The sequence below is a fragment of the Phyllostomus hastatus genome, unplaced genomic scaffold (genome assembly GCF_019186645.2).
Source record: "Phyllostomus hastatus isolate PE091 unplaced genomic scaffold, TTU_PhHast_1.1 phas_contig_137, whole genome shotgun sequence".
NCBI classification, from domain to species: domain Eukaryota; kingdom Metazoa; phylum Chordata; class Mammalia; order Chiroptera; family Phyllostomidae; genus Phyllostomus; species Phyllostomus hastatus.
In genome coordinates, this window is record NW_025333583.1 from 8,946,651 (window position 1) to 8,957,998 (window position 11,348).

Consider the following 11,348-nt stretch of genomic DNA (forward strand, 5'->3'; position numbering starts at 1 on the left):
TTTTTAAAAAATATTTAATTTACTTTTAGATAGAGAGGAGGGAGATAGAAAGAGAGGGAGAGAAATGTTGATTGGTTGCCTCTCGCATGCCCCCCAACCCAGAGTGCTGGCCCACAATCCAGGCATGTGACCCCACCAGGAATTGAACTGATAACCTTTTGGCTTGCAGGATGCCATCCAACCCAGTGAGCCACACCAGCCAGGGTGAAGCTGCTATTTTAAAGACAGTGACAAGAAGGGTCCTCCTGTTGGGGGAAAGCTTCAAAATTCTAAATTCAGGATCAATTCTGAAGAACTGACATGCAGCCTTATTTAAATTCCTAAGAGCTTTAATAGGAGAGACTTACATGCATGGGGAAAACAGCTGTTTTCTCCCAGCGGTGGGGACCGGGAAAAAATCCACACCCCCTCCCAGGACAGGGGCTCTTTTTTACAGGGGTTTAATAGTAAAACCATATGGTGGGTCGTCACACAGACCACCAGAAAGGACAATGCATTCCTAAGTTAACAGATAACACCAGGCAGTTGTCCACACTGCGCCTTTATTAACCTCTTTCCTGGGGGCATTCCCCCTTTCTGGGTAGTCAGCCAAGCCTGAGGCTGCAGAGACTTAGACAGTCACAGAAGGTTAGACAGAGAGCCCAACATCTCCCAGACGCCTTTACTACTGGAGCCATATTGCATCTCTGACTTCCCCCACGCCAGGGGTCCCCGAGCGGGGACTGCCCAGCAGGAAGGGAGCAGTGAGTCAGCGAGCTGTATTTGCAGCCGCTCTCCGTCACTCACGTTACCACCTGAGCTCCACCAGCCCCTGGTGCCAAAAAGGTGGGGCACCGCTGCCCTACATCTCCACATCTTGCCAGCAGATTGGCATTCAGGCCGCCCACATCATGACAATCTTCGTGGCACTGGGTGTTCTGTGCAGAGAATGGGGAAAATACGTTCCCACCAGGATCATCATTATAGATCCCACCAGGATCATCATCATAGATCCGTGTGTGAGGGAGCCGTTAGAAGCCGTGGGGAGTGGGGTGTGGAAGGCAGGCTGGGTGGGCAGGCTTGCTGGAGCATTTTCAGGTGGGTGAGACGTCATCCCAGCTCACATGTATGAGCCTTGCCCCATCCTTGCCGAGATGCTCTTTCCTACCATGCAGGGAAAGATTCTTTTCAACTCTTTTTTTTTTTTCAAGGGAATTTTATTTATTTATTTATTTTTAAAAAGATTTTATTTATTTATTTTGGAGAGGGAAGGAAGGGAGATAGAGAGAGAGAGAAACATCAATGTGCGGTTGCTGGGGGCCTTGGCCTGCAACCCAGGCATGTGCCCTGACTGGGAATCAAACCTGCGACACTTTGGTTTGCAGCCCGAGCTCAATCCACTGAGCTACACCAGCCAGGGCTCCTTTCAACTCTTGACCTCCAGGTTGTCTTCCCACTGGAGGCCTAAGCTTCCGGGGCTGCTCCTCCCCTTTACTACTCAGGCTCGAGGGTGGAGCAGACCCTTTCCGAGTCCTCAGTCGTCAGTGTAAACAGACTGGAATACTGAAGCGACTTCACGGAGGGCTTCGGAAAAGCACAAGGGAATTATGCACAAGAGGGGCTTAAAATAGATAGTTGTGGCTGCTCTTGCCCTGGTCTTTCTCAGGGGTCCCTTGCAAGGACTTCTGGTCCAGTGACTGCTGCCCCCTTGTGGCCAACACTCTCTCTCCCTATAGCCTCAGCTTGCACTTCACTGCCTGCAGTCCAGGCCCCAGACAACCTGTTCTCTCCTCTGTCCAGTCACTACTTCCTGCCTCAGGAGCTACCTTTTCCCTGGATGATGAATAGGGGGAATGTCCACTCCCTTTAGGGACTTCCCATCTTCAAGTCCTTTCTAGTCTAGGCGTCAGATCACAATAGTCCCACAGCAGTAAAAACAAAACATGGGTAGCCCCAGGCAATGGTCTCCTACACTTCCTGCTACTATTGATAAATGATAAAAGAATGCAGGAGGAGAGCATGACTTAGCCTACAAACATATGCTTGCCAGGGGCAGAATTGTAGGCACCAGTGGCATAAGTTTGTCATTTACACACACGGGCATAATTTGCACTCAAACTGATTGGCGTTAACTTTAAACAGCAGAGGATGAACCCTGACTGGTGTGGTTCAGTTGGTTGGGCACCATCTGCAAAGCGAAAGGTCACAGGTTCAATTCCCAGTCAGGCCCCAAGCCCCAAGCCTGGGTTGCAGGTTTGGTCCCTGGTCGGGGTGCGTACGAGAGGCAACCAATCGATGTTTCTCTCTTGCTTTGATGTTTCTCTCTCCCACTCTTTCTTCTTCCCTTCCCCTCTCTCTAAAAATAAGTAAAATCTTTAAAAAAAATAACCCAAACAAACAATAGAGGATGATTGGGCAAGAACAAGGTCAGACAGACTAGCCTGCCTCAGGTGTGACCGTGTGTCTGCAGTGACAGACGCTCTGAGTCACGGTGGTGATCCGTGGCCCACACATCATAGGAGATAGGTCTAGTGTCATTCACTGCACAGCCATGGATCGAGCACCTACCCTGTTTCCCTGGCGGAGGACCCGGAGTCCGCAGTCCAGTGGGGAAGGCTGACTGGGGAACACAGCACTGCAGTGCGGCAGGGCTCATGTGATAATGGAGACGTGACTGAGGGGTACAGCCAGGGGGCAGACCTGAGCTGCTGGGGGCAGCTGAGGCAGCTTCCCGGAGAAGCCATCCTTCAGTACGGAGAGAGGAGCAGAGTGACCCGAACCCTACCTCCTCCGTTCACTAGCTGCCCCAGCTGCAATGGTTCCCCATCATCTAGCTGGGCTCCAGGCAGCTCCTGTCCCCAGCACCAGGGCAATTCTAATCAACCGTTGCTGGCAGTGGCTGGGCAAGGGAAGGACAGGCTGAAAAGGCGTCATTCTTCCTCCACATCCCCACCATCCCCCAGGCCACCCCACGGGAGCTTACAGTATAAGTAAAAGTGGTGTGCTTTTTGCACGAACACAGCTTAAGGACAGTCCACCATCTTCTTCCCCCCCAGAGGACGCCTGAATTCCTCCAAAGTGGAGGACCCCTCAGGCCCTCCTCCAGTGGACTCCTGAAGTCTCTACTGTAAAAAGTCAAATCCTTTGCCCTTTATGTGTGTGTCAGGCAGGTTGGAAGCTTTCCAAGGTGGTTTGCTAGGGGATGTAAGGAAGAAACAAATGGAAATAAAATATTAGAAAAAGAGGAGAATAAAAATAGCCATCCATCGAGTGGAGCATTCAGATAATGACTTGGAACTCCACCCTCCTGCCCGGTGCCCCTCCTGGACGTGTGGACCCTGTGGCTGGCTGGCGGGGCTCTCCTCTCTGGACTCTGTCTGCTCTCCAAATGCAGATGTGGGCAGGGCTCCAAGGAGAGGCTGTGACGCGCAGTCACCATTTCCCCTTTATTCACCGAGTTCCCTCTGACAGTTAAATCATTCTGGCCTCTGAGATTCAGGATCTTACGGTTGGCACCTCAGGTAGGAAGCCACCTCTGGTGGCCAGGACCTTCTCTGGGATGGGGAGATTTGGTTTGACTGTGTTTTAGAAAATGCATCCATTTCTCTGGGTTCTGGAGATTTCTGCTCAGTTGGCTTTCTGCCTCCTCCTTTGTGACCGTGTATCCAATTCTGACTTTATATACGTGGCTGGCGGCTGTCGTTGGTGACAAGGAGGCATAGCCTCCTCACCTCCTTTGGCAAGGAAGAGGCTTATGCCTCCCCAGTTTGATGTTGACTGCTTTGCCCTAAGACTTTGTTTCCTGTGAAGCTGCAATACTGGCAGGAGAGAATGTGCTAAAGGGTGTGGATCTGAATGAACTTGTAGAACCTCAGGCCTGGAAACAACTCAGGGGTCATCAACGCTGCCTTCCTCAATTTGTGGAGGAGAGCACGGAAATTTAGAGAAGTAAATGGACCCTCTCAGGGTCACACACCGTATCCGTGCTAGAATCAGGACTGGATAGAAGAGATCCTTATTTCCAGTCTTGGTAACTGTCCAAAAGTTTTCAGACTGTTCTCTGACTACTCCTGGGGGTTGGGGGGGCCTCCTAGCAGCAGTCTGGGTAGAGGGGGCATCACCCTTCCCCTCTCCAAGAGATGGGAGGCTTTATTTGTTTTGCGTTTTGGGCTTCTGTTAAGATTTTGCTTCAACCAAGTGTTTCACAATTTAAAAATGATATTTGAAAACTGCTGAATGTTCCCGAGGATGTTTAGGAGGTGATTTCAGGAACCCAGATGGGGACTGCTCTCAATAAGCTTACACTTCCTTTAGACAGAGAACCAAGCATTTATTGCTTCTTTAGGGAGAAGGCTTAAAATGCACTTTAATGCTTCCTTGTTATCATTTCTTTCCCTCAGTAGATTCAGAATCAGTAGATTTTAAGAGGGCTAAGCAGAATCAGGAATCACATAGGAGGGGAAATGACATAGAAAGGGATACCCGGAGACAGGTGTGCTTCCTTCTGTCTTGCTTAATGCTGGCTTCTCCCACACGTCCAGGACTCACCTGCCCTCCCATCTGAGTGCCCAGACACGGCTGAGGATGTAGAAGGCCAAAGGAAGGACAGAGGTGGAATTATAGAGTCCAGGCAGTTGTAGGCCTGACCAGTGACCAAGGTTTTCCTCCCTGTAGTTCATCTCATTCCACACTCAGATAAGGCCTTGGGGTTGTGGAAGGTTGACCACATTGCCAGGTAGCGCTGACCTCTAAAGAAATCCAAGAAGGAAGCAAAGGAAGGGATCTCTGGTGGCCAAAGCAACAGAGAGGCAAAAAATATCCCAGTAACTGTTCTCACATCCTTGATGCGAGTGACTTGAATCTGAGTTATAAATCACAACTTTTCCTAATCTTTCAGCTAGATCGAATCATGAGTTTCGTTGTGGACGTTTCATTCTGGAATGATACGTATTGGGAGTATGCCTTTGAAAATTTCACCGGCACACCACCCACAGAACAATCCTATAGCCCCTGTCTCTTGGACACTGTGACCCTCAACAAGTATGCTGTGGTGGCCATCTATGCCCTGGTCTTCCTGCTGAGCCTGCTGGGAAACTCCCTGGTGATGCTGGTCATCTTACACAGCCGGGTCAGCCGCTCTGTCACTGACATCTACCTGCTGAACCTGGCCCTGGCTGACCTGCTCTTCGCCCTGACCTTGCCTATCTGGGCTGCCTCTAAGGCAAAGGGTTGGATTTTTGGCACATCGCTGTGCAAGATGGTCTCACTTCTGAAGGAAGTCAACTTCTACAGTGGTATTCTACTGTTGGCCTGTATCAGCGTGGACCGCTACCTGGCCATTGTGCATGCCACACGCACACTGACTCAGAAGCGGCACTGGGTCAAGTTCATATGCTTAGGCATCTGGATTTTATCCTTGCTCTTGTCCCTGCCCATCTTTATCTTCCGTGAGGCCTATCAACCACCTGATTTCCAGGCCCAGTCTGCTACGAGGATATGGGTGCCAACACAACCAAATGGCGCATGGTGATGCGGATCCTGCCCCAGACCTTTGGCTTCCTCCTGCCCCTGCTGGTCATGCTGTTCTGCTACGGCTTCACCCTGAGCACGCTCTTTCAGGCCCACATGGGGCAGAAGCACCGGGCCATGCGGGTCATCTTTGCTGTCGTGCTCGTCTTCCTGCTCTGCTGGCTGCCCTACAATCTGGTCCTGATGGCAGACACCCTCATGAGGCTCCGGATCATCGAGGAGACCTGTGAACGCCGAAATGACATTGGCCGAGCCCTGGATGCCACCGAGATCCTGGGCTTCCTCCACAGCTGTCTCAATCCCCTCATCTATGTCTTCATTGGCCAGAAGTTTCGCCATGGACTCCTCAGGATCATGGCCACCCATGGACTGATCAGCAAGGAATTCCTGGCCAAGGAGGGCAAGCCTTCCTTTGTTAGCTCTTCCTCAAGGAACACTTCTACTACCATCTAAGACCCCCACCCCTGTAGCAGCCCCACAGGGCTCCTTCCCTCCTGTCAGCACAGCACTCAAGACTCATGTCTATTGGCTATTCACAGTCTCTGTGTCAGGACAGCCCCCACTGAGGTCACAGGAAGTTGCTGAGGCCTCAGCCTTACCAGGCCCCATTGCACGGTTGAGAAAGCCTGCCCTGAAGCCTCGCCCCTCACTGTAATTGCTATGTTATCTGCGAGAGCTCTGTCCATCCTACCACTGAGCCATAGCACTCTGTCCTCGGAGACATTTCAAAGACATGCTTTGAAGTGAGTTCAGAAAGTTCCCAGCCTTGGGAGCCACCAGTGGCAAACACCACAGCTACTTCCCCAGCTCCCCCTTTCCTAGCTTTCTAGCAAAGTCTGCTTCCCTTGAGAGAGGCTGAAAATGATATATACCTCCACGAGTCTTTAAGCTAGGAGTGGTCACATTCTCTAGTTCTGACTAGGAAGACTTACAGGCAAGTGTGTGCTGGTAAACCAGTCCCCCAGGGAAACAAAAAGTCCTGCCTTCTAGCATTTGCCAAGTTCTATGTTATAACTGCTCCCACCATGGCAATTTCAAGGGTGGTGGTGTTTAGCAACCAGCTCACAAAATTCTGGAAAACGTAATAATCTGCATTGAGCAAAACATTGCTTAAAAGGAGGTCTGCTGGGACCAGGGGACTCCTGGAAGATACTCCTGATTGAAAAAAAGAGAGACACACCTTCTTGGATCTTGCCTTTGAATGTGGTTATAGTATATGATCTGTGGTATAGTATATGGCGTGGGGCAGCATTTTTGTGACTATGAGGCAAAAAGCCTAATATGTTTAGGCTGGTGGAGCCAAAGGATAATATGAAGCTGAGAATAAAGAGCCCAGAAATAAACCTAAGCATAAATTGTCAAATGATTTTGAACAATGGTGCCAAGACTATTCAATGGGGAAGCGATAGTCTTTCAACAAATGATGCTGAGAAAATTAGAAATCCACATGCATAAAAATGAAATTGGTCCTAGCTGGTGTGACTCAGTGGATTGAGCGCCAGCCTGAGAACCAAAGGGTCACTGCTTCGATTTCCAGTCAGGGCACATGCCTGGGTTGTGGGCCAGGCCCCCAATAGGGGGCGCAGGAGAAGCAACCATACATTGATGTCTTTCTCCCAGTCTTTCTCCTTCCGGTCCCTTCTGTTTAAAAATAAATAAAAAAATATGAAATTGACCTTTTACCTTATACCATGCACAAAAATTAACCCAAAATGGACTGAAGACCAAAACATGAGAGCTAAAATTATCAGACTCTTAGAAGAAAACATAAGGAAAAAACTTTATTTGGTTTGAAGTTGGGGATGGAATGAGCTTCAGGAATGGGGTTTAGGTCAAGGTTGAGATTGTGATCCGAGGGGGAGGTTAGAGCTGGAGATGTGGTGGCGGTGGGGAGCCACGGGTGGCATAACAGCTTGGGCTAGGGTGAAGGGTCAGAGTACAATGAGAGATGCAGAATAGCAAAGGTTAGTAATGATGTGAGTGAGATGTGGGGAGGTTCCAGATGGCACTGGGGCCACATATGGAGGGAGGCTTGGGCGTGGGATGGATGTGAAGGTGTCGTGAGTCTCAGGGAGGGGTGTTAGAGATAGAGTGAATGGCTGGGATGGGTCAGTGGCTACAACTGTAGCCACTGCTATTTAGTCCAGTCGGTGGCTGGAACAAAAAGTCATCACTGGTAGGGTCACCATCTTTTCTGGAGCATTTTCTAAAATGTGGCCAGGAAGGAGGTGCTTCTGCCTTGAGATTCCAAATTGGTTGGTGAGGAAGGAGTTAGGGGCACAAGCCCTAAGAAATGGATCTGATTAAGGAGAGAAGATAGGAGGATGCACACAAAATCCAGGGAGGAAGGCTGGGAACCTCTCTTTCCTCTTCTTCCCTCCTCTCAGTGCCTTCCTACCTCTTCTACTGTAACCCCAAAGTTCATCTTCCTCCACCTCAAAGCCAACTCCATCATGGGCTTCGGTAAGTGAATAAGGATCTATATGGGGTCTGGGGAAATACAAATGACTCATGCACACTGGAAAAAATGCTTGGCCTCATTAGTAACTTGGGATGTGGGAATCAAACAGCAGTAAGATGACTTGGAAATGTTTTAACAGGAGAGGAATGGAGTCGGATCGTCTTCAAACAAGTGCACCATTGTTCTGGTAGATTTGTTAATGCAGTGTGGAATTCTCTGGGTATGGCTCAAGTTCTAAATGATTTGGATTTTGGATCCGTAAAAGGGTGAGGATGTCGGTACTGAAATAGCATGGTGTGTTGAAATATCAAAGACTGGTATTTTGATCACCAGATATGGTAAGGGTTACATACCTGGTGAAAGTCAAGGAGAGAGGTCACCTCAGGGAGCAGCTAAATATTCAGGATGGTGCTGAGATCAGGGACAGGGTGCGTCTTAGGAGAGCAGTGGGGCATCAGAGATGGCAGAGAGTTTGGGACAGTTACAGATGTAGCTGTGAGCAAAACTAACTTTATTTCTGTGTCCCAGACTTCTTCCATCTTTAAGTTTTAATGTTGTGACCTTTAACCAACCTTACCGTCATTAGCAAGCATGTCTGTGGTTATTTAACTTACACAATGCAGCCTTGAATATTTTTATTAGTAGGAGTGGGAATGGCATGATAACGGGGTCAAATATAAACATCAAAATGATAACATCTATGATAAACAACCCTTTGTCACAAGACCGCCAGCAGGTATGACTCCTAGTGTGTACTGCATTCTTTGTCCCTTTGCCTTGTCCATCATTAGTCCTTAAGTTACACTGTAAGAAAGTACTGTAACAGGGGTCTGTTAGTGGAGAATACTCTGTGCAGATTGCTGGGTTGCCTGTCTGCTCCAACCCTATGTCGCTGTAAGTAAGTTACTCTATAATAAATTGCTATACTCTATGGAGTTGCCTGCATCATTTTTTGATCTTGAGGTACCTTCTCATTACGGTGGCCATTACACCTCTGCCCTACTATCAGACAGATAGGACTGGGGTTAAGGATGGGCTGAACATCAAGGATAGGGGTGTTAGGGGTGGGGGTGCGATGTGAATGCATGTTCTGCACAATGCTTGCTGATTTTTAAAAACTGAAAATTGGTTTTGTAGACTTGGTTAAAATGTCCCAGCCTCCAAGTAATTATATTGAAATATACTATTTCCCTGTATATTAGCTCCCCTCTAACAACCTCAGCATCCCTTGTCCCCTTATCTTAGTGGATCATTCTTACTAGTTCCAGCAAAATAATGATAACCTGGATATTACTCCATAGAGGTTTAAGCTCTTCTCTTTCCCAGCAACTTGCATTTTAAGTAGGGTCTTCCGGAGGCTGAAAAATCTCGTAGGTGCAGATGAGATAAAATGATCATCTCCTCTTTGGTCTAAGGGTCTTTCCAAAAGTGACCTGTAACCAAGAAGTTGTAACGGAATACAGCCTTTCGCTGTCTCCACGCAGAGGTTGGAGGGACCAAAGGTCTCTTAGTCTGACCCAGAAAGCTACGAGTAGTTAAGAGCTGAGTTCTCACCACCAGAGCTTTTATTCATCCTGGTGTTATGTTTAATTTTTCTTTAATTTATTGATTTTTAGAGAGAGAGAAACAATTTGTTGTTCCACTTATTTTTGCATTCATTGGCTGCTTCTTGTACATGCTCTGAATGGGGATACAACTCATAACCTTGGTGTATGTGAACCATGCTCTAATCAGCCCAGCGACCCTGCCAGGACCCATACTGACATTGTTTTAAATTTTATTATTTATTTTTAGAGAGAGGGAAAGGGAGGGAGAGAGGGAGAGGAAGATGGATGTGGGAGCGTTATGTTAATCGGTTGTCTCTTGCGTGGCCCGCAACCCAGGCATGTGCCCTGACTGGGAGTCAAACTGGTGACCTTTCTGTTTGTGGGCTGGCACTCAAGCCACTGAGCCACACGAGCCAGGGCTGGTATTCTGCTTTTAAATTCAAGATCTTTCTTCTAACCTTCAGGGTAGACATGAATTGAAGAATAAGAAATAAATAAAAAATAAACAGGATATGTTAACTTAGGCTTTCTAAAATTAGTCTTTCTTTTTTGTCAAAGTACTTCAGGTGCATTGTCTAGTTTTTATAAATATAGCTTATACTAAAAACCAGCAGCATCCCTCCTGCCGCACTCCCTGCAGGCAAATGCAACAATGTTCAGCTCTCATAGCTGTTTTCTCTAATAGTGGTCTACACATTTCTGAATACCATGCTTACACTGCTAGCTCTTGATTTCCCCCCAGTTTTAGATGCCACCTATTGGCTTGCTAGTTTGGCTTCAGAAGATACACCACTCTTCAGACTCTCTCCTGCTTTTACCCCTGTCCAGCGAACACCAAAGCTGCCTGTCCCCTATATCCACTCCCTTCTCCCAGAACATAGATACCATACATTTTGGTTAAATCAACATTCAATGTTTTTGTTTATAGTGATTATGTAAAAAATTATTCACAGTTGGGTACAATGTCTATGTTTCCTTTTTTTGTACAAGTTTTGTTTAACAATAGAATTTTTCCATGTACTTTTCATTATTTCAGTCCCAAATGTCCTCCTTAATGCATTCACATTCATCAGATAATCTATTAATTTTTTTCTTCCTTGAAGATCTCTCTCCTTCATAGTCCTGTTGCAGCCTGGACAGACTACTCACCCAGCTTGCTCCTTTTTCTCTAAATTTCTTTAACTATATTTTCAGATAAATTTTAAAATTTGCTTGTCAATTTCTATTTGGAATATTGTTATTCCAAAACAATATCCTACTGGGATTTTGTTTTGGATTATGTTGACTCTATAGATCAACTTGGATAAAATTAATATCTTAAGAATATTGAGTCTTCCAATTTATGAGCATAGTTCTTCAATTATTTAGATATTTTCTAATCTATCTTGGAAGAATTTTATAGTTTCTGGTACATAGATTTTGTACCTATGTTATTGGATTTATCCCTAAGTATTGATTTTATGATTATATGGATGCTGTTATAAATGATACTTAAAAAATTTAGTTTTAGTTTTTTTCCTTACTAGCATATGGACATACAATTGAGTTGTATATATTGACCTAGTATCCTGGGACCTTAGTGAGTTCAATAATTAGTTCTAGTAGTTTTATTTTTAAAGATTCTTTTGGATTTTATATGTTCACAATTAAGACATCTGAGAAAAAAGGCAGTTGATTCCTTCCTTTTCTTTATGCTTCTTATTTATTTTTCTTGCCTTATTTCACTGGCTAGGACCTATAGTACCAGGCTGAATAGAAGTTGTGAGAGTGGACATTCGTACTGTGTTCTGATTCTTAAGGGTAAAGCGTTCAATCTTTCTCTATTAAATATG

General features: G+C 46.6%; 1 protein-coding gene across 1 annotated transcript; it reads left to right on the forward strand.

Moving 5' to 3' along the window:
* The first annotated feature begins 3,449 nt into the window (after positions 1-3,449).
* CXCR1 (C-X-C motif chemokine receptor 1) lies at positions 3,450-8,900 on the forward strand. The gene is given in 3 exon segments (XM_045853961.1): positions 3,450-3,500; positions 4,877-5,452; positions 5,455-8,900. Coding segments are annotated over 2 exon segments (1,071 nt in total). The 5' UTR covers positions 3,450-3,500; positions 4,877-4,888; the 3' UTR covers positions 5,962-8,900.
* Positions 8,901-11,348: the final 2,448 nt, after the last annotated feature.